At 39.3% G+C, this 24,815-nt stretch overlaps 1 protein-coding gene across 1 annotated transcript in view; it reads right to left on the bottom strand.

The window, feature by feature from the left end:
* The window catches only part of LOC115210606 (cubilin-like), a 267,655-nt gene that overhangs the window by 4,652 nt on the left and 238,188 nt on the right, over positions 1-24,815 (bottom strand). The window contains exons 61-66 of the mRNA XM_036502575.1: positions 21,111-21,310; positions 17,038-17,185; positions 14,050-14,261; positions 13,303-13,432; positions 6,478-6,659; positions 865-1,030 (exon numbers count right to left, since the gene is read on the bottom strand). Coding sequence (XP_036358468.1) covers positions 865-1,030; positions 6,478-6,659; positions 13,303-13,432; positions 14,050-14,261; positions 17,038-17,185; positions 21,111-21,310 — 1,038 coding nt within the window. The remainder of the gene's footprint in view (positions 1-864; positions 1,031-6,477; positions 6,660-13,302; positions 13,433-14,049; positions 14,262-17,037; positions 17,186-21,110; positions 21,311-24,815) is intronic.

Below are 24,815 nucleotides of genomic sequence, written 5' to 3'. Positions count from 1 at the left end.
GAGAAACCATAATACTTGAAGGTTACCTTCAAGTATTATGGTTTCTCAGGAAGACCCTTTTTAAAGTAGAGGCAATTCTTTTGCTGAACCCTTTTTATTAGTGTGTGTGTATGTGTGTGTGTGTGTATATATATATATATATATTATATATATATATAAAAAGCGACCTGGCAGAAAAGTTAGTGCGCCGGGTGAAATACTTGGTGGTATTTCGTCTGTCGTTACGTTCTGAGTTCAAATTCTGCTGAGGTTGACTTTGCCTCTCATCCTCTCAGGATCGATAAGTAAAGTACCAGTTTTGCACTGGGTCGATATAATCAACTTAATCCCTTTGTCTGTCTTTGTTTGTCCCCTCTATGTTTAGCCCCTTGTGGGTAGTAAAGAAATATATATATATATATAGGTATTATATATTATCATATAGTTCATTTGAGTAAACTATAATATCATTATGTAATTAATAAATGCTCTGTAACCTTACAATTTTTTTCAAAGGTTCAGACCCAAAAGAAATAAGCTCTATAGGGTTGGCTTGCCAGGAACACACTGCATGAAGCCAAAATACTCAGTGATTTTCCAAAGACATATTGTTACAGGATATTATTTACATTCGTAAAACAAGCTACAATGATTCTGTATGTATTTTGTGTGTCTTTGATTTTAGAAGAGATACACCATATTCCTGCATGTTGTAAGAAGTGACTAAAAGAATGGTGCCAGGAAGAACATCCAGTTCATATACATTGTCTCAAAACATCCCTGCATGGAAAAACATTGTCTCAAAACATGCTAGCATGGAAAAGCAAATGCAAAATGATGACAATAATGATTGAATGAATGAACGGAAACATAGTGTAGACTTACCTTTTGTTGTAGAGGTAAATATTAGATGATAACCTTTCTTATTAATGATATTATCACTGTAAAAACTCATGTTTATATAATTACTTTCTGTAAATATTGGATCTGGTAACCGATTGTAACAGTATTGTGAAGAATAATTATTTGTTGAGTTGTATTGATAGAGAATCTAAAAAGAAAAAATTATTATTTAGAATAAGCAACTGAATTTTAAATAAAATTTTAATTTTAGTCTAGCCTTGATAGAAAACTGAAATTTTTTAATTTTTTATGCTTTTATATTTTACAGAATTCTGAAGAAGTATTCTTAATTTATTTCAATTTTAATTGCATATATTTGTTACAGCCTTATTATTTCAGTATTAGTTATAACCAAAATCAAACCTGTCTTATAGATAAATATGTGCTCTGTAATAGGTTTGAAGTGTACAAGGTACAAAAATGCAAAAATGCAAAAATCTCAAATATTTTCATCATCATCATCATTTAACATCCATTGTCCATGCTGGCATGGGTTTGACGGTTTGACTTAGGAATAGTGAGCCAGATGGCTGCACCAGGCTCCAATCTGATCTGGAAGAGTTTCTACAGCTGGATGCCCTTCCTAACGCCAACACCTCTGAGAGTGCAGTGGGTGCTTTTATGTGCCATTAGCACAGGTGCCAGTTTGCATGACACCTGTATCTGCCATGACTACAATTTCAGTTGGCTTGATGGGACTGACTTCTTCTCAAGCACAACATATTGCCAAAGGTCTTGGTCATTTGTCATTGCCTCTGTAAGACCCAGCGCTTGAAGGGTGCTTTTACATGCTAGTTATGTGACACCATAGTGAAGGCGCGTGGCTCAGTGGTTAGAGTGTCGAGCTTACGATCGTGAGGTTGTGAGCTCCAATTCCGTACCGGGCTGCGTGTAGTGTTCTTGAGCAAGACACTTTATTTCACGTTGCTCCAGTTCACTCAGCTGTAGAAATGAGTTGCGACATCACAGGTGCCAAGCTGTATCGGCCCCTTTGCCTTTCCCTTGGATAACACTGGTTGCGTGGAGAGGGGAGGCCGGTATGCATGGGCGACTGCTGGTCTTCCATAAAACAACTTTGCCCAGACTTGTGCCTCAGAGGGTAACTCTCTAGGTGCAAACCCATGGTCACTGTCAGACCGAAGGGGGTCACCATATCACCATATGTGACACCAGCATCAGCCACATTGCCTCTGTTAGGCCCAACGCTTGAACGGTGCTTTTTACATGCCACTGGCATGGGTGCCAGTTACGTGACACTGATAACGGCCACAACAATGATTTCACTTTGCTTGACGGGTCTTCTCAAGCATTTTAATTTCAAAGAATCCACAGACACATTGACTAAAATTTCAAGAATGCAGACATTAAGCATTTCAAATGAAACTATAAATGCTACGTCCTAATTATGCCTGAACAGCATCACTAAAATTCATAACACTGCATATGACTTATGGAATGGAAGCCCTCCGTCGGTTACGACGACGAGGGTTCCGGTTGATCCGAATCAACGGAACAGCCTGCTCGTGAAATTAACGTGTAAGTGGCTGAGCACTCCACAGACACGTGTACCCTTAACGTAGTTCTCGGGAATATTCAGCATGACACAGAGAGTGACAAGGCCGGCCCTTTGAAATACAGGTACAACAGAAACAGGAAGTAAGAGTGAGAGAAAGTTGTGGTGAAAGAGTACAGCAGGGATCACCACCACCCCCTGCTGGAGACTCATGGAGCTTTAGGTGTTTTCGCTCAATAAACACTCACAACGCCCGGTCTGGGAATCGAAACCGCGATCCTATGACCGCGAGTCCGCTGCCCTAACCACTGGGCCATTGCGCCTCCATGCATATGACTTATACCAGTTCTCGTCCACCAGCAATCTTCAACAGTTTAGCTCAGTGTATCTTCACATCTTCATAACTGTTTCCAAACATTCTAAAATCCAGAAACATGAACTTCTTTATCAGACTTCTGTGTATCCCTACAAAAAGTTACTTTCTAGATCTCTGTTCATAGAACTGGTGGAACCTACACTCGCCTCCTTATGAGAGCTCAAAATATCTCGTGGAAGCGTCATCCAACCAAAATGCAAATATATAGGAAAATACCACCTGTGTCATCTCTTGTGAAAGGTAGGAGAGTCCAGTTTGCTGGACATTGTTGTAGAGCTGAAAACGAGGCAATTTCTACTCTTCTCCTCTGGAAGCCATCTACTCGCAATACCAGAGGGTGCGCACACTCTCCTACCCTGATGTATACTCCAGGGATACAAGCATCCAGCAACAGGACCTCCGTAATGCCATGATGGACCGTGAAGTCTGGCGTAGCATGGTAAATTCCATTGTCTTGACCACGGTCGAACAATGATGATGATAAGGTTTGAATACAGCTAGTGGATGCATATGGATGATGTATAGACAGAAACATTAAAGAATGAAGGTTAATATCTGTGTAAGAAAGGACACTTTCGATGTGATGTCAAATAGGTCACTGACATATAGAAGAAACAGAATGTGGAACAAAACAAAAGCCTGGGGATGACCAGAGTTGATAAAGTGAGAAACAGAAAGAGTTCCATTAACACACACAGTGATAATGTGACTTGGTAGGAAACTAACCCAAGAAAAGAGGGACGGATGGAGCTCATAAGCAAGTAGTTTGTTAAGAGATATGCAAGCTTTGCTAATGTCAAGAGCGACAACACTGCTTCTACGAAATCTCTCCAATGTGAGAGGGAGTGAGTGCACTGCTGGTGACAAGGGAGAGAAGGTTATCAGTGAATTAAGTTTTACAGAAACCATACTGGTGGTCATCAATGTGTTAGAAAATGTTGTTAATGACTATTTTCATTACATCAGAGATATTGTAAGTGCAGAAGAGTGATAATTTTCAGAACAAGTGGGTTTGCTTTCCTTTTAAATGGGGCATGATTCCAAAGATCAGAGTACATCCATGTAGAAAGGGGAGACTGAAGAGTTTGTTGAGAATAGGGTCATAATATTTGAGAGTAATGGAAAGGACATAGTCAAGGTAAGTGATCCTGTTGGTTTTGAATAACCAAAGGAATTTTTACACTTGAAATAGAAGAATGGAAGAGAACAGATTAGATTTGCCAAGTATGTGCAGTGTGGAGTGGAATCGTCTGCAAAGTGAGGAGAGAAGAAAGAGGCTTTCCCTGTGAGAGCACTGCTCACAGAATCAACATTGTTGTGGATGAAAAGATGATTCTACTAAGTTGGTAGATATTCTTTTTACAAGGTCCCAGAAGAGTTCACTTCAGTTTAGGAGACACAACAGCTTGAGAACTGTGGATGCACAAAGTCATGTTTTGCAGGTCAAATCATTATTTTGCAGGAGTTTCATTGCTGAGTAAACCCCACCAAGTTTTTGGCAGTGGGAGAGTTTCTCTATGCATTGCAGGTTTCATTTCTTGCCTTAACAGCAATAGTTCGACTAGAAATTTTGTTACGTGTTGGATGTGGATGGGTATTACTTGAAAATACAGCTTCACCTATTTGCCTAGCAATTTCTGATGAGTCAAGAGTATAACACGTATGCTGCCAGGGACAGCTCATATAACACTAAAAGAACTTAACCCATCTGATTTGAAATGCAATAGAGTAAAGGGATAGAAAATCTTGTCTGGCACGTGGATATGTGCTGGACAGTAGAGATGAAGAAGTGATCATAAGATTCAATAAGTGCAGAGACAATGACAATTTGATAGTGATTAGACTTGGTCATGAAAATGCTTAGGATGTCTGTGTATCAATCTGGTATATGTGTAGAGCAGTGGTTTTCAACCAGGGTTCCATGGAATCTTAGGCTTCTGCCAGTACAGTCTAGGGGTTCCGCAAGAAGTTACAAAACTGCTAAAATCGGCAGTAATTATTAATTCTCCTGTGCAGATATGCGTGCATAAGACTATTAAATTATTGCACAGGGGTTCCTCGAGCCAGTGGAATGTTTCCTTGGGGTTCCGCTCCAGCAAAAAGGTTGAAAAGCACTGGTGTAGAGGATGAGGCAAAATGATGTAGAGGGTTAAAGACTGCAAAAAATTTGATTTCTGCAGCAGAAATATTAGAAACTGGTGAATGAGAGAGCCATAAATAGTTGTGAGTGTTGAAGTCACTGAAAACAATGGCTTTTAGTGATGCGAGATATGTCTTCAGTGCAAGAGAAAATATGGTTGAAGAGATGCTGGTGGTTTCAGCAGTTTGGAGAGCAGTAAGGGGAGCAGATGTATTAGAAAGAGTGAAGGAAGATTTTGAGCAAAGATAACCAAAAGTAATTCAGCTGATAACAAAATGAGAGAGGTTAGTCACTAATCTGTGTATAATCTAGGATTTTCTCTTCTTCTTTGACCTTGCTTAGATTCTGCTACGTATGGTTTACGATCAAGACAATATTCAGTTCTTTGAAGGCAACGAGCTGGCAGAGACGTTAGCATGCCGGGTGAAATGCATAGCTGTATTTCGTCTGCTGTTAAGTTCTGAGTTCAAATTCTGCCAAGGTCGACTTTGCTTTTCATCCTTTCGGGGTCGATTAAATAAGTGCCAGTTATGCACTGGGGTCGATATAATCAACTTAATCCATTTCTCTGTCATTGTTTGTCCTTTCTGTGTTTAGCCCCTTGTGGGTAGTAAAGAAATAGGTATTTCGTCTGTCTTTACATTCTGAGTTCAAATTCCGCCGAGGTCGACTTTGCCTTTCATCCTTTCGGGGTCGATAAATTAAGAACCAGTTGTGTACTGGGGTCGATCTAATCAACTGGCCCCCTCCCCCAAAATTTCAGGCCTTGTGCCTAGCGTAGAAATGAATATTCAGCTCTTTGAGGTTTTAAATCACTTTGGTTACATTTCTGTTTTCCCAAGGAACCCTTTGTCTAGGTTTTGGTTTCAGTGGGATGCTAAACTCAGGTGCAGCCTCATTAGCTTTAATGATCTTGTCGTACATAGTGCCTGCATTTTCATTATCATCAATGTCCTGCAGTGCATTGAATCAATTGTGCACTTCAACTGCATATTAAACTCTCAGTTTGTTATCTTCTATTTACTGTTGATATAATTGTTGATTGCATCAAAAATTCTTCTCACATAATTTATTCACAATATTAGTTTATATCACGTGATCACGTGACCGACCAGACCATCAGATGTTGTTACACATCGCTGGTCACAATGCGTTCGCATTGTTTTAGCCTTCGAATGACGCCACCCCGGTGGCTAAGGGAGCAGGCCAACAGAAGAAAGATTGAGAGAAAGAGTGGTGAAGGAGTATAGCAGGGATCATCACCCCCTGCTGGAGCCTCGTGGAGCTTTTTTTTAGGTGTTTTCGCTCAATAAACACTCACAACGCCCAGTCTGGGAATCAAAACCGCGATCCTGCAACCGCGAGTCCGCTGCCCTAACCACTGGGCCATTGCGCCTCCACATTAGTTTATATATATTCCTTTATTTCAGTTAAACAAAATTAGTAACAACAGCTTAGTCAATTGGTATTGTTACTGTTTTTTTCTAGTTTAAAAACAACAAAAAAAAAAGAAATGTGAAACTGCTTAAAGTGATAAATAAGATGAGGTGAAATATAGATATTTACCTGGAGATAATCATAGTTACATCTATAATGATACTCAACATTAAAAAAATGAAAGAACAATGAGACTTTAGTGCCCTCTGGTGTGATTATTCTGAAAAAACATCTGCTAGAGCGTGGATACACATTGGGCCAGCCAGGACTGAAAATTTCTCCATTAGCAGCTGTATAGGTACGATTACAACCTGGCAGAAGGATAAAGTAAATGATAAAAATTAACAATGGAATTATAAGAAATTAATACAATAAAATGTTCATTATAAAAACTAGAATATTAAAAAAATATTGTTAGAATTGGTGGCAGACTGGACTCTTTACTTGTTTCAGTCATTTGACTGTGGCCATGCTGGAGCACCACCTTTAATCGAGCAACTCGATCCCGGGACTTATTCTTTTGTAAGCCCAGTACTTATTCTATCGGTCTGTTTTGCCGAACCACTAAGTAACGGGGACATAAACACACCAGCATCGGTTGTCAAGCAATGCTAGGGGGACAAACACAGACACACAAACACATACACACACACATATATATACATATATACGACAGGCTTCTTTCAGTTTCCATCTACCCAATCCACTCACAGGGCTTTGGTCGGCCCGAGGCTATAGTAGAAGACACTTACCCAAGGTTCCACGCAGTGGGACTGAACCCGGAACCATGTGGTTGGTAAACAAGCTACTTACCACACAGCCACTCCTGCGCCTAAATGCATTACATACCATTTACCTAATTTTAAATTCTTTCTGATTCCATCCTCATGGAGGATCAACAAAATAAGCGCAAATTATATGCTGTGGATTCTCTTAACTATACCACTACCCAATATTATATTGTCATCATCATCATCGTTTAGCGTCCGCTTTCCATGCTAGCATGGGTTGAACAGTTCAACTGGGGTCTGGGAAGCCAGAAGGCAGCACCAGGCCCAGTCTGATCTGGCAATGTTTCTACAGCTGGATGTCCTTCCTAATGCCGACAACTCTGTGAGTGTAGCGGGTGCTTTTTACGTGCCAGACGAGGCTGGCAAACGGCCACGATCAGATGGTGCTCTTTACGTGCCACCGGGATGGGGGCCAGGTGAGGCTGGCAATTGGCCACGATCGGATGGTGCTTTTTACGTGCCACCGGCATGGGGGCCAGGCGAGGCTGGCAAATGGCCACGATCGGATGATGCTTTTTACATGCCACCGGCATGGGGGCCAGGCGAGGCTGGCAAACGGCCACGATCAGATGGTGCTCTTTACGTGCCACTGGGATGGGGGCCAGGTGAGGCTGGCAATGGCCACGATCGGATGGTGCTTTTTTACGTGCCACTGGCACGAGGCCAGTCGGGGTGGCTCTGGCAACGGCCAAGTTCGGATGGTTCTCTTACGTACCACCGGCACTGGTAAATAATACTAGAGAGCTTTGTTAATTTTTTACATTTCCAATTCTAGACCCAAAATAAGGTATATCTTCAATACTGATGAATATTACAGATAAACAAGCCTGGTAGAGCGAAAACATGTACTTACTTTATCTAGCCCCTTCAACAGGTCTATGGCACAAATGAAATATTTTGAAGCTCATTAATCTAGTACAAAGGGCATACTCTCTTTTACTCTTTTACTTGTTTCAGTCATTTGAATGCGGCCAAGCTGGAGCACCGCCTTTAGTCAAGCAAATCGACCCCGGGACTTATTCTTTGTAAGCCCAGTACTTATTCTATCGGTCTCTTTTGTCGAACCGCTAAGTGACGGGGACATAAACACACCAGCATCGGTTGTCAAGCAATGCTAGGGGGACAAACACAGACACACAAACACATACACACATATATATATAGATATATACGACAGGCTTCTTTCAGTTTCCGTCTACCAAATCCACTCACAAGGCATTGGTCGGCCCGGGGCTATAGCAGAAGACACTTGCCCAAGATGCCACGCAGTGGGACTGAACCCGGAACCAGGTGGTTGTTTAGCAAGCTACTTACTACACAGCCACTCCTGCGCCTATGTGTACATATCCTTCATTGCTAGTCTATAGTGTCACATTATATGGGATGAAATGTGACAGATGGGACATGTTGCATCGATTCTACTTTTACTAGTTTCCTTCACTGGACTGAACTCATGGTGGGATACTACCTTGAAGAATTTTAGTCAATCAAGTCAATGTCTATATTTATTTCTGTGAGGTACTTATTTTATTGATAACTAGTTAATGAATAGCTTATATATTGAATGGTAACTTTCATTGACACAATAGTTTTTACACCAATGAACACGTGCACACACAGTGAAAGTGAGGGAGAGAGAGAAGGGGGGAAAAGAGGAGGGAGAGAGAGAGAGAGAGAGAGAGGTGCTTCCACACAGTTTCAATCCACTAAATTTTCACAAGATATTACTCAACCTGAAACTCATGAGAGCAGAGGACACTTGACCGAGTTCACATGCAGTGAGATTGAAATTAAAACCACATGCACAGTGAATTTCTTAATCTCTATATATAAAACTGAAATGCGTTTTTACCGCTTGGATCGCTTTCAATGCCACTACATCCCGTCCGATTCGCTCCAAAATTTACAGGGACATGTAGAATGAGGTGACGATGCTCGTGGGCTACCTTAGAAATCCCTATCTTAAAAGGTGTGGTTGCTAGGGGCTATCTTCCTCACTCACGCTATTTCCTCCAGTACCCTCTCACTCCTCTTCATTTGACAAGCCACTCCCGTTATTTAATGTAAAGTCTTCCTCAAATCACTCTCTCGCTATTTCCTCTCTTCCAAGAACATTTTCACTCACTCTATCTCTTAGCTTCCCATACATTTTACTCATGTATCTATCTGCGTTCATAGACAGAAACAAATATTCCATCGCATTCTAACCTGTCAACACACACACACACACACACACACACACACACATATATACATATATCTAATATTATATTTTTATTTTTATGTTTTTGTTTTTGGTTTTTTACTGTTTCATTTCCCTATTAGTGGTTTTATCTCTAATTTAATTTCTACAGTTTGCACACACACACACACACCTATATGTGGCCCCAGTAGACCCGAATGAAATCGGGTTCTCTTCATCAAAATGTTAAAAGGGGTCTAGAATTATCATCGCCACAACTTATGTATATGTCTTCCTCACTCACTCACTCTTTTTCCTAATGATAATTATCATCACCACCACCACCAACACACAATCATGACAATCTTTCTCTTAAAACAAATCATGTTTACATTGCAAAATATTTCATTTTCCCGTCCTCTCTTTCATATATCACCTTTTCTTTCTCGAGCTCTCTCTTTTTTTGCCGTCTCTATTTATTCTACAATGAGTCTATCAATGACAGCCGCAAAAGTTTCAATATTCCTACTTCACCTCTTTCAGAAACGCAACAGATATTATTTTTTTTGCCGGGGTTAAAGCCCACTACATCCCGTCGGATTCACTCCAAAATTTACACCTTTTCTTTCTACCTCTAACTCCCCTTCAATTTCTCTTTATCTCCATTCATAAAGATAATTATCATCGCCACCACCACCAACACACAATCTGGACAATCTTTCTCTTAAAACAAATCATGTTTACATTGCAACGACGTCTGCTACCTCCGCCATCTCTATTTATTCTGCAAATGACCAGAACTCGGGAAACTTGGTTGAGTGTTCTATGGTCTATGACCAGAACTCGGGAAACTTGCTTGACTGTTCTATGGTCTATGACCAGAACTCGGGAAACTTGGTTGAGTGTTCTATGGTCTATGACCAGAACTTGGGAAATTTGGTTGAGTCCTCATCTTATAAAATGTGGCCCTAGTAGACCCAAATGAAATCAGGTTATATTAACCAAAATGTGAAAAGGGGTCTAAATGGGGCTGGAAGGGGATTAAAATTTAAAGGAGCGGGTGTTTAGCAATTCTCTGTTACATCAAGCTAAAAAATTTGCCCCAGCCTTTTAATCGTCAATGTGTTGCCGTCCATGATGAAGAATTTTGAATGCTTGCCATCGTGAGTCTACTATCGTGAGAAAGAATCAATTCAAAACTTGGTTTTTAGGGATTTTCTTTTATATCAAGTTCAAAATTTTACGCCAGCCATTGAACTGTCAATACGTTGCTGTCCGTTGTTAAGAAATGCCAGCCATGGTGACTCTACTATCCTCAAATTCTATCCCTTCAAACTTTGGTTTCCAATATTTTATTATTTTTGCACGTAAAAAGCACCCACTACACTCACGGAGTGGTTGGCGTTAGGAAGGGCATCCAGCCGTAGAAACACTGCCAGATCTGACTGGGCCTGATGAAGCCTTCCAGCTTCACAGACCCCAGTTGAACCGTCCAACCCATGCTAGCATGGAGAACGGACGCTAAATGATGATGATGATGATGATGATGATTCAGCTCGCAAGTTCGTCTGTCCCTTTTAAATGTTTGTGTTTTGCTGTCTGCCTTGAAGCAGACCTTTCCATTGTTACTGCCTGATATTTATGATTGATCTTTCTAAATATTTTATTTCTCAACTTACTCAAGATCTTCTGTTGTTTATAAATGGGAGAGAGATAGATAAAGATAGAGAGTAAGAGAAAGCGAGGGAGAGTCCGAGAGTAAGAGAGTGGGAAAGTGAGAGAGAAAGGAGAGAGAAAAAAGAGGGAGAATCATCATCATCATCATCATCATCATCGTTTAACGTCCATTTTCCGTGCTAGCACGGGTTGGACAGTTTGACAGGGGTCTGGGAAGCCAGGAGGCTGCACCAGGCTCCAGTCTGATCTGGCAGTGTTTCGACAGGTGGATGCCCTTCCCAACGCCAACCACTCTGTGAGCGTAGTGGGTGCTTTTTTCGTGCCACCGGCACAGGAGCCAGGGGGGCTGGCAGCGGCCACGATCGGTTGGTGCTTTTTATGTGCCACCAGCACAGAAGCCAGTCAAGGCGGCGCTGCAATCCGCCACGTTCGGATGGTGCTTTTTACGTGCTGAAAGGAAGCAACAGAAAGTAACAACCACACTCTTACCCACGCGTAGAGTGGGTCACCTTCAGCTAGTATCTAATATATATATATATATATATATATAGGAGATAGGGGTACGTTACGCCGCCTTAATACATATATATATATATATAGAAATTAAATATAAAATATAAATTACAAAGTGAGACAAGAATGCAAAAACACACAAAGAGACGACACAAAAATACAGACAGGTCACTCGAAGCCTCTAATCTTCAGTCAGAACCGGATCATCTTAGCAATTTCGGCTGTTTAATCTCGATATCACTCTGAACCGGCCAGCCCCAAGAACTAAGCCACAGGCATTAGATTTCTTGTCCTCTTTCTAAGAAATCTAATGCCTGTGGCTTAGTTCTTGGGGCTGGCCGGTTCGGAGTGATATCGAGATTAAACAGCCGAAATTGCTAAGATGATCCGGTTCCGACTGAAGATTAGAGGCTTCGAGTGACCTGTCTGTTTTTTTGTGTCGTCTCTTTGTGTGTTTTTGCATTCTTGTCCCATTTGTAATTTATATTTTATATTTTATATTTGATTTATATATATATATATATATATATCATCATCGTTTGACGTCCGCTTTCCAAGCTAGCATGGGTTGGACGATTTGACTGAGGTCTGGCGAACCAGACTCCAATCTGATCTGGCAGAGTTTCTACAGCTGGATGCCCTTCCTAATGCCAACCACTCCGAGAGTGTAGTGGGTGCTTTTACGTGTCACCGGCACGGGGGCCAGTTAGGTGGTACTGGCAACAGCCACGCTCAAATGGTGCTTTTTATGTGCCACCTGCACAGGAGCCAGTCCAGTGGAACTGGCAACGATCTCGCTATATATATATATATATTTACAGATCTTAACCATTTACATTATAGCTAATTCTTATTCATAATCAGCAGCTGCTGTTAGTCACAAACACTTTTACACTTTTACTCTTTCACTTGTTTCAGTCATTTGACTGCGGCCATGCTGGAGCACCGCCTTTAGTCGAGCAAATCGACCTTGGGACTTATTCTTTTGTAAGCCCAGTACTTATTCTATCGGTCTCTTTTGTCGAACCGCTAAGTGACGGGGATGTAAACACACCAGCATCGGTTGTCAAGCAATGCTAGGGGGACAAACACAGACACACAAACACACACACATACACATATATACGACAGGCTTCTTTCAGTTTCTGTCTACCAAATCCACTCACAAGGCATTGGTTGGCCCGGGGCTATAGCAGAAGACACTTGCCCAAGATGCCACGCAGTGGGACTGAACCCGGAACCATGTGATTGGTAGGCAAGCTACTTACCACACAGCCATTTCAATATGATAACTGACAATGTTAAACAGTAGTGGGTAAGTCTATATGCTTGTGACTCAGTGGCTACAGTTATTCATATATAGACATATTTATGCATTTAAACATCTATATATATAAAACTCAACTTGTGTGTCTGTGTGTGTATCTATGTGTGTGTCTGTGTGTTTAACTTCCCGGCACATCTCCTCCTAGCCAACAAATCGTAGAACCACCAAAAATGCTTCCAGAAAAAAAAATTCAGTAACCATTGGAAAATCGATTGTAGCAGTGACTCGAACAATTTTTAACAATATCTGAAGAAGGAATTTTTGTATTACAAAATACTATTATTATATCAAACTATGAATAATTAAAATTATAACAGTTATTATAGTCTATTGTTGTTATTATAATGCATTGTTGTACCATTCAAGACACGTTATATTTTACAGAAAATACACAATGCTTCAAGCAAACTACAATATTCTTCTATGAAAATTAAATATCTTTAAACCCAACTGTATCATTTTACCTGAAAGTTTGAAGGACAATTCAAATTTTGGTGTTTCTGATAGTGAAAGAGATCTGTAGCTGATTTCAACAGAACTGCCTAATGAATAAAATACTGGTGGTAACTGATTTCCACAATATATGTTGTGTAGCTGCAAAGGAGATAGAAAATAAAATACAGGCAATTTTAAGCAAGGATTGATCATAGAACATTTATTTTTAAACTATGTTTTAATAGAGCTAACATCCCTATAAAAGCTTGTATGTGTATGAGACAGATGGAAGAGGGGAGATTTTTCTTGGAATTCCAAAGACTATTAACATTATACAATTAACATTATACAAATCCTTACTGGGGTCTGAGAAGCTGGAATGTACATATATAGAGAATGAAAATTTGTTAAAATTGAGTACTTAGTTTCCCTTTAATTTTGTAATTTTAAGCAAGGAAATGGGTGTATAATTAATTCTGTTATAATAATAATTTGAATATCATGTGAGCAGAATAATTGCGCAAAATGTGAATAAGCAAATTTTGGATACCATGGAATGTATACATTACCTTGAAAAAAGGGTCAAAAGGAAAAATATAAATATGATTTTTATGATTAAGAAGAAAATCAAAGAAAGATAATCATTGCTAAAAAGAAACCATGAAATCAATAATGAAATGGAATTAATTATGGTACCAGCAATAGTAATCATTATCATCATCATCATCATCATCATACACACATAAAAAAAAGATTTCAAAAAATTGAAGTCATACCATATTTGGCATTCTTAAGCACTTAAGCAAAATGTAGTCTTCTAAACAGTTCTGGCTCATATTCATTAGAGTAACTTGTATTCTAACATTTAGATTTAATGGAGCAGTAAGAATCCAGCGGCACATTGTTACATGCTCCAAACCAGTAGAAGCTGTTGGTCCAGAAATATTTTGAGATTCTGTTGTACCATTAAAACTTCCTCCACACTCAACTGCAAAAAAAAAAACCAATAACATCCATAATACCACATTAAAGTCTTTAACACTCTTAAGTCTACATTGCTGGCAGTACATTTAAAATAATTTTTTCTGAAAAATTTGGAAAACTAGAAAAAAAAAAGAAAAAAATTCAAAAGTTCTTGATAAATAAGTATTTACAAATTGTAATGATCACCAGTAACTACTCTATAGAATCTCATCTAACTGAAATGATATTATAGAAGTTGAACAGCTAAGAAGTTACGTTTATATATTTGTTTTGCAAGATTTTTTGATGTGAAATCGTGTGTTGAAACAGATATTGTTGTATTTGGGAATGGTCATTTTGCCAGTTTAGCCAATAAAAACACACACACTATATATTTGGTGTTACTTTGCTTCAGCGTTATTCATTTTTTACATTAATCTTAATCTTATTTTGGCCAGAGTTCTTTCGTCACACTCCTGTGACCTCATCAGTGGTCCTTTACTTTCTTCTTTCTTATTTGTGTGTCTCTCCTTACTAACGGTCAGCCATTTTGTATTTTGTATTCCTATTGTGTGTGTCATCATTTGCACATGCGTATACCTCTATGTGTGTCTATGTTTAGTTAGTGTGTGTGTGGGGAGAAGTGCCTGTAATATTTGTATCTCCTGTTTATATACATTTGTGTAATTTGTTTTTGTTTATTTTTATTTTGTTTACACCTAGTTATTATTATTATTATTATTATTATTATTATTAGTATTATGAGTTCAAATTCCGCCGAGGTCGACTTTGCCTTTCATCCTTTTGGGGTCGATAAATTAAGTACCAGTTACGCACTGGGGTCGATATCTGTCCTTGTTTGTCCCCTCTGTGTTTAGCCCCTTGTGGGTAATAAAGAAATAATTATTATTATTATTATTATTATTATTATTATTATTATTATTATTATTAATGTATATAGTTATTTACTTCCATTTGTTTATTTATCTGTGTATTTTATTTTATTATGTTTTTAGTTTTGTTTATACACATAGAGGTATACGCATGCGCAAATGATGACACATACAATAGGAATACAAAATACAAAATAGCTGACCGTTAGTAAGGAGAGACACACAAATAAGAAAGAAGAAAGTAAAGGACCACTGATGAGGTCACAGGAGTGTGACGAAAGAACACTGGCCGAAATAAGATTAAGATTAATGTAAAAAATGAATAACGCTGAAGCAAAGTAACACCAAATATATAGTGCGTGTGTTTTTATTGGCTAAACTGGCAAAATGACCATTCCTAAATACAAAAATAGCTAAGAAGTTACATTGTATCTAGTTCATCTAGGTCCTGCAAGGCTAAGGAGATCAATGCAGATGATTAGCTTAAATAATTGTAGTTCTAAGAGTTCTGGGAAAACATGGATAAGAAGAAAATTATAGAGGGAAGTCGTCTAAAACAAAAGCGTTATCCAAAGTGTTTAGTCCAGGATCTAGGTGTAACAAAAGGAGTCAGGGAAGGAGAAAAGATAGGTGAGTCAGGTAGTCCTAAACGGAGGGAATATGCAGTTTGCAAGTTTAGAAAACAAAAGCCGTTACAGATATAATACGTTGAGACAAGAAATAGTGTGTATGTAAGTCATTTGTTGTAATATATTTCTGAGTAAACCTTTGCCAGCCAGGTGGACTGCCTTTGTTTTAGATCTTCATATATGTAGCTGCAGAAATACTATAGATATATGAGAGTACTTATGGGCTTACTTGAGGTTTGTAGAGGATTTGCAACTCATAAGGACTGAATTGTTTTCTGGACCTACAGAGAATTTGTATTTAGGATGAACTTTTGGCAGTAAGGTGACAATGAAAGACCAATTAGACCTTGAAAGTTGTAAAGCAAAGAATGAAATGAGATCTTTCAAAGGATTTGGCTGGCTGTAGGGGGAAGTTTTATTTGTGACAAATTTGAAAGAATTAAAGAATGCATTTATGAATTCCACAAGAATTTGCTGATTTTTATAACATTTTAATGCTACTAAAATATTTTTATATTATTTTAATGTTTAACTATGATATGATTATAACTGAAGCAATAACAAACAGATTTACACAAAAATATTTAACCCTTTCATTACTGAATTTATTTTGAGATGCTCTGTGTTTCTTTCAATTACTTTAAGTATAACAAAGAATTTAGCAAAATAACTTAGTTATCATTAAGCTAGTGTTAGGAACATAAATTGTGACTAAGGTTTGGTGGAAGATTTTTATTCAGAACTTATGAAAACAAGACATTTGTACTACAGAGCCAGAGCCGGTTTCAGCCGGGTTGGTAATGAAAGGGTTAAGTATAGACAGATACACAGAGTGATAGACAGACAAGCAGAGAGCAAGCAAAAGAGAGGGGGAGGAAGGAGAGAGAGTGAAGGTGATGTATATATGGAAAGAGAGATGTAAAGATAGTGACAGCAAACATAGATAAGTTTCTTTATTGGCCACACAGGGCTGCACACAGATGGGACAAGTTACAAGGTAGAGCTTTTCTTTTGGGGGATGAAAAGAAAACAAAAAACAAAAGAATAAAAAAAAAGGTTTTCGATCAAAAGGGATCATAAAAGGGAAAAAAGAACAAAAAAAAAGGAAAAGAAAAAAAGAAAAAAGGGAAAAGGAACAAAGGAAAAAGGGACAGATAGACAAACAGGTAGAGAGACAGACAGACAAAGACAGAAACAGTTAGACAAAGATAAAAAGATAGATAGATAGATAGGTAAAACAATTTCCAGTTACTTTATGCAAAAAGAAAAAAGAACTTACTTGATACTATTCTGTATCTCAGTTTGAAACCTGATCTTTCAGTCTCATCATCCGTTTTGAATGTTAAATGTATTGTATTTGTTGATGAAGTTATGTTTGATGGAATTGTTGAGCCACAAAGATTTTTTGATTCCACATGATTAAATACCTTAACATTAAAAAAAATTACAAGGAGTTGTGAAACTTGAAACATGTAGTTCAGATTATTTAAACCCAAATTCCCAAATCCTCAACATCTTCAATAGTCTGTTAATAACATTTATTTCAATACAGATGTTTCAACGGAAACAGAAAAAAAAGTTGTGAAATGTTTATAAGCTAATCTTTATATATAAAAGAGAGGTTGTGTGCTGTCTGTCTCCTACGATTTAGATTCCTAACTACTCCCACATTTTGCGGTGCAGTTTAACCAAAACCGGGTATCTTATAGTCGTGATTCATATCGAGCCCTTCTGGTATTAGTGCGCATCTACGATGAGTCTACGATTTTAAAAAAAATTTACCATCAATTTTTCCCATTTTTAATGCATTTTTGGCATATATAAGGGAAGTAACTCTCTAAAAATGTATTATTAAATCTCAGAACGTAAAAAGCTACAGTAACACCCCCCCCCTTTGTGGTTAGCCATATTGAGATGGCTATTATACTTTACATCTCTAAAAATGCTTATATTGTTAGTTCCCTTACAAACCCGAGCAACACCGGGCGATACTGCTAGTCAATTTATAATTGAATTAATGATTCTATTTTACTTGTTGCTTCATTCTCTAAAATACAACTTAAACATCTTTTTTTCTGTGACTTCATCTTCTGTCTCCACAAGGATGGGCGAGGGTGTACTGTAATTTCCATCTACTTGAAAAATTTTCTGAATTCGATAAATTACAATATTTACAATATTTTTATATGTTTTTATCTGTTCTGCATTTGTTCTAGGGACGACAGATATTGTAGTTAGGGAGAATGGAAAATTATCTGGTAGTATAAAACTAGCTACACTTGTTTTCAGCTAAATACATCTCAGCCTTACTATCAGTTTCTCATCCAGATGGTAACAAATACAAGATAAGTTTCATTTAATCATGAATAAGACCTGAGAAAGATTAACTAATCTTAATAAATGTCAATACATTGTCTGAGACTGATTCATAATGACGTCAGTTGAAGAATGTGAGCAGTTTAGAATCTTCCCCACTCCATAAATAAAAGGCATGCGTACACTTTAATGAATTTCACAACTTTATTGATGTGATTTAGAGGCAATAGAAATTTAAATAATTGGGATATTTGAACATCTCAACTATGAGAGAAAAATGATACAAATAGCCTAGATTTATTACAGCAAGAATTGTGTTAATGTTTTCACTATTTAAACTTATGATCAATCACTGGGACATGATAGTACCACAGGGGACAGCATTGGTGAGCCAGTCCTGAAACACATATTACGGCTGTTTCACTAACCTTGTTTACATTCATTTTGAAGGAAGTGACAAACTCTTTAATGTTAGGGGAAAGCTCTAATCACTTTTTTCCATCATCTGTTTCTGTTCTGTAACAGAATCGTTACAGGGCAGGGCTTTTGACACATTTTCAACAGAATGCTAAGAGATAACGAATCTGAAATAACTAGATCATACACTAGGCATATTTTGCCATAAAACTTTCACTGCACGTGTGTGCATACACACTCACACACACATATTTCTGTGTGTGTGTGTGTGTGTGTGTGCATGCATGTGTGCATGTGTGTGTGTATGTGTGTGTGCGTGTGTGTGCGCGTGTATGTGTGTGCGCACGTGTGTGTGTGCATGCGTGTGTGTGTGTGCGTGTGTGTGCGTGTGTGTCTGTGTGTGTGTATGTGTGTGCGTGTGTGTGTGTGTGTGAGTGTGTGTGCATGTGTGTGTGAGTGTGAGTGTGTGTGCGTGTGTGTGTGTGCGTGCGTGTGTGTGTGCGTGTGTATGTATGTGTATGTATGTGTGTGTGTATGTGTGCGTGTGTATGTATGTGTGTCTGTATGTGTGTGTGCGTATGTGTGTGTATGTGTGCGTGTGTGTGTGTATGTGTGTGTGTGCGCGTGTGTGTATGTGTGTGTGTGCGTGTGTGTGTGTGTATGTGTGCGTGCGCGTGTGTGTGTATGTGTGTGTGCGTGTGTGTGTGTGTGTGTGGTGTGTGTGCGTGTGTGTGTGCGTGTGTGTGTGTGTGCGTGTGTGTATGTGTGCATGTGTATGTGTGTGTGCGCGTGTGTGTGTGTGTGTGCGTGTGTGTGCGTGTGTGTGCGTGTGCGTGTGTCTGTGTGCATGCGTGTGTCTGTGTGCATGCGTGTGTCTGTGTGCGTGTGTGTGCATGTGTGTGTGTATGTATGCGTGTGTGCGTGTGTGTGTGTGCGTGTGTGTGTGTATGTGTGTGTGTGTATGTATGCGTGTGTGCGTGTGTGCACGTGTGTGTGCGCGCATGCGTGTGTGCATACACATAATATTAATCAGAGTATACAGTATTATAGACCCATAACAGCCAATCATACCAGTCAGTTTCTCACTGAATACTGAAACAGCATGTTTATACATCAGCACAGTTACGTAATATTCCATGTCTGTATGTGTATGTAGAGGTTGTTTGGGCTAAATTTCACAATTTTATATGTCTCTGCTTTCTCAGGAACAGCTTGTATTGGTGTACAATCAATGGTCTTGGAAAGCATAAAGATTAATCCTATAGTATTTAAACTGGCCAAATCTGGCCCAATATATTCTACATGTTTTATATTCAAACTGGCAATATCTAGCTTCTCACACCTAACCTACAATGCCATTCTAAAAATAAACAATCACATCATTGAAACCTCAAAGCTGTAAGATAATCCAGGATTAATCCAAAACAATTTGAGTGAAAAAGTATTACATTTAACAGAGTAATCTGAACACTAAAGGGTTAAAGCTGTAGTTGAGGAAAGAAACTAGTGATGATGAATGACTGGAAACCATCTGTATATTAGAAAACAATTACTTCTGTCATGATGATTCACACCAGATATCAAATTGTTAATGTTGAAGACCTTTGCTTGCGAAGACCTGTTGGGGCAAGTGAAATCAAAATCGAAATCGGAATCGAAATTGAACCAATCCTATGACTGGCACCCGGCAGATGCCAGGACCCCTGGACTGGAGATACGTAAAAAGCACTATCCGAATCGTGGCCAAAGCCAGTGCCACCTTGATTGGCTTCCGTGTCGGTGGCACGTAAAAAGCACCATCCGAATCGTGGCCGAAGCCAGTGCCGCCTCGACTGGCTTCTGTGCCGGTGGCACGTAAAATGCACCAATCCAACCATGGCCGATGCCAGCCTCGCCTGGCACCAGTGCAGGTGGCACGTAAAAAGCACCCACTACACTCACGGAGTAGTTGGCGTTAGGAAGGGCATCCAGCTGTAGAAACACTGCCAGATAAGACGGAGCCTGGTGCAGCCTTCTGGCTTCCAGATCCCCAGTCGAACCGTCCACCCATGCTAGCATGGAGAACGGACGTTAAACGATGATGATGATGATGATGAGCTACTCAGTGCTCTCTGAACACTAAAGGCTGTAAGACATTATGTGGATAACTCCAGCACAGACTATGGATTCAGCAGAAGGGGACATGGCAGGCGTTCTGACTGTGTCTGCATGCTGGAATTCATCCCCACATCTTTGAACAAGGCCTTAGGCTCAATTCAGACAGCTAAATCATCAAATTTAGCCCAAACACTCTGTACATATGAACATCAAACATAGAAATGATATCCAATCCTCGACTGGCTTCTGTGCCGGTGGCACATAAAAAGCACCAACCAATCGTAGCTGATGCCAGACCCCCCTGGCACCTGTGCAGGTGGCACGTAAAAAGCACCCACTTCACTCGCGGAGTGGTTGGCGTTAGGAAGGGCATCCAGCTGTAGAAACACTGCCAGATCAGACTGGAGCCTGGTGCAGCCCCTGGCTTCCCAGACCCCGGCCGAACCGTCCAACCCGTGCTAGCGCAGAAAACGGACGTTAAATGATGATGATGATGATGAAGAAAGGACCAAGACAACTTACTTTCAGGTAATCAGCTTCACAATTTTCTGTCTGTTGAACATCAAAAGAATCAAATGACAGTTCAATGTATTCATTGGCACCTGCTGTGATTATCCATTCACAATTAAGATTTTTCTCATAAAGATTGATATTTTCAAAGTTAACTGATGATATTGATCCGGATTTATTGAAAAGGCGTCCACCACATCCTTGATTGACTCCTGCCAAGTAATATACATAACATTTATATATTTACTGATGGGTGCATACATGCACACACATACATACCTATTTCTTTATTGCCCACAAGGGGCTAAACACAGAGAGGACAAACAAGGACAGACAAACGGATTAAGTCGATTATATCGATCCCAGTACGTAACTGGTACTTATTTAATCAACCCCGAAAGGATGAAAAGCAAAGTCGACCTCGGCGGAATTTGAACTCAGAACGTAGCGATAGACGAAATACAGCTACGCATTTCGCCCAGCGTGCTAACGTTTCTGCCAGCCCACACACATACATACCAATAATCCTTTCTACTATAGGCACAAGACCTGAAATTTGGGGGAATGGGGGCTATAGTCGAGTACATCAACCCCAGTGCTCAACTGGTACTTATTTCATCAACCCCAAAAGGATGAAAGGCAAAGTCAACCTCGGTGGAATTTGAACTCTGATGGATGTAGTACTGCTAAGCATTTTGCCTGACATGCTAACAATTCTGCCAGCTTGCCGCCTTGTATACATACTAATGATAATAATTGGTGCACTTGGTTTTCTAAGGAAATGTTTATGTTACAATCTGGAAACTAGGGTGTTTTCAAAAGAAGAAATCAATCAGCTAACACACACATTACAAATACACTCTGTAAGTAGAAGTTCTCTCAATTTCAAAATGTGAATTTGCAACAATGATGCTTCATATCTTTGTTAAAAACGAAGCTTCTTCCTTGCAGAATGACTTCAAATAACTAAAAATAGAGGAAAATATACATACATGTACACATAGGCGCAGGAGTGGCTGTGTAGTAAGTAGCTTGTTTACCAACCACATGGTTCTGGGTTCAGTCCCACTGCGTGGCACCTTGGGCAAGTGTTTTCTACTATAGCCTCGGGCCGACCAAAGCCTTGTGAGTGGATTTGGTAGACGGAAACTGAAAGAAGCCCGTCGTATATATGTATATATGTATGCGTGTGTGTGTTTGTGTGTCTGTGTTTGTCCCCCTAGCATTGCTTGACAACCGATGCTGGTGTGTTTATATCCCCGTTACTTAGTGGTTCGGCAAAAGAGACCGATAGAATAAGTACTGGGCTTACAAAAGAATAAGTCCCGGAGTCGATTTGCTCGATTAAAGGTGGTGCTCCAGCATGGCCGCAGTCAAATGACTGAAACAAATAAAAGAGTAAAGAGTAAAGAGTATACACGCATACATATTTTCTTTTAAAACCTGTTTCAAAGTTTATTGCAAAGAAAGTGTTATTTTTCAAGAAGGGAAACTTGCAACTTTAGATGCAAACTATTACCTATTTTAATAGTATCTAAACAGCAGGTTTATTGTCTTTACTCATTCTTTGTAATTTGTAATATTTCAAGAGATTATATTAAAAATATGAATCCAGACCATACAGTGCACAGATATAAACCTATATTCTGGATATAACAATCATTTATAAGATATAGTCTTCCTATTTATAATAATATATTTCAAATAATATTGTATGTAATAAATAAAGACTGTTTACAATTATAAATATTGATAATTTATTTTTTACTTGTTTCAGTCATTGGACTGTGGCCATGCTGGGGCACCACCTTGAAACAAAAGTTCCGCAATGACTGCCTTCCCACTGTCACTCCAAATACACAATTTCAGAGCCACTACCATCAATGGAAGGAAGGACTGGTGAGATTATTACAATGCTGGAGTGATGTCATGTCAATATGTGTGGTGTGCAAGAAATATGATGGAGGAGAGCCTCTACTAGATTTCTCATGGGTAAGAAACTGAGCTTCAAATTCTTCTGGGTGGGCAGGAGTGATGATGTGGGTGGTGTATGCATACTTTTAATAGAAACATGGGTAGATAAAGTAATTGAGGTAGTCAGGGTATGCGATAGAATAATTAAGCTGAGACTTATAGATAAATTAATTGTTACATTTATCTCTGTCAATGCTGTACTGTCTGAGCTGGCTGATGAGCAGAAGGACCAATTTTAAGAGGTCCTTTTGTAGACTACCTCAACAACAACTAGCAAAGACTTGGCTATTGTGGCTGGTCACTTCAATGGCCATGTTGGGCACTGCCCCCATGGATTCCATAGTTTGCATGGTTCTTATGGCTTTGGCCCCAAGAATGAAGAGGGAACAAGGCTATTGGAGTTCTGTGATGCAAATTGATCTCATGATCTGTAAACTAACTTCAGAAAACCAGCCAGCCACCTAATCACTTATCAGCCTGGTGGGCACATAAAACAGATTGATTACTTCCTCACCAGGCAATGGGATAGACAGATGCTTGCAAATGCAAAGTCTTTCTCAGGTGAAGAGTGTACAACTCAACATAGGTTACTAGTTAGTGACTTCAAAATTAGAGCTAGAAAGACTTGGTGAAATAAACCATTCTGGGAAAGAAGATTATGGAAGCTCAAAGAGCCAGCAAACCTATAGAGATTTTGAGATATTCTAATGGAAGCTTCTGATGAAAGAGAGGAGTTGGGGACATATAGCTTAGAGGACAATGGAAGTTCCTACAGGACAATCTAATGGGGGCAACAAACTAAATCTGTGTCTGATGCAAAGTCCCAGCTAGGCCATGTGTGACATGGTGGTGGAACAAGGAGGTAGATAGTGCTATAAAAGCAAAGAGACAGGCCTGAAAAGACTGGTAAAATGGTGGAAGTAAAGAATTATATCAGGTGGCCATGCTGGGGCACCACCTTGAAACAAAAGTTCCACAATGACTGCCTTCCCACTGCCACTCCAAATACACAATTTCAGAGCCACTACCATCAATGGAAGGAAGGACTGGTGAGATTATTACAATGCTGGAGTGATGTCATGTCAATGTGTGGTGTGCAAGAAATATGATGGAAGAGAGCCTCTACTAGATTTCTCATGGGTAAGAAACAGAGCTTCAAATTCCCAGAAGGGAAGCTAGGCAACATGTTTACATAGCAAAAAGAATAGCAGAAAGTAAGAGACTAGCAAATGTTCTACAGTGTGAGGATCAGAGGCATGGGGTGTTCAGGATTGCAAAGTAGTGGATAATGGTATGCTTGCACTTAGTGGATCAAAGAAGAAAGATGCATGGAAGTGCCACTATGAAAGGTTACTAAATATGGAAAATGTAAGGGAGAAGGAGAGTCTTTCAAATATCAAACCAACTGAGGGACCAGCCAGTAGTGTAATAGACAAGGCAATTAAGGATATGAAGACAGGAAAAGCTCCTGGACATTCAAGAATCACTGCCAATATATTACTCTTTACTCTTTTACTTGTTTCAGTCATTTGACTGCGGCCATGCTGGAACACCACTTTTAGTCAAGCAAATCGATCCCAGGACTTATTCATTGTAAGCCCAGTACTTATTCTATCGGTCTCTTTTGCCGAACCGCTAAGTTACGGGGACGTAAACACACCACCATCGGCTGTCAAACGATGTTGGAGGGACAAACACAGACACACAAACTCACACACACACATATATATATACATATATACG

This window comes from Octopus sinensis, linkage group LG4 (assembly GCF_006345805.1).
Source record: "Octopus sinensis linkage group LG4, ASM634580v1, whole genome shotgun sequence".
Classification (NCBI taxonomy): domain Eukaryota; kingdom Metazoa; phylum Mollusca; class Cephalopoda; order Octopoda; family Octopodidae; genus Octopus; species Octopus sinensis.
The sequence above is the reverse complement of the archived record's forward strand: the minus strand, read 5'-3'. Positions and strand labels throughout refer to the sequence as shown.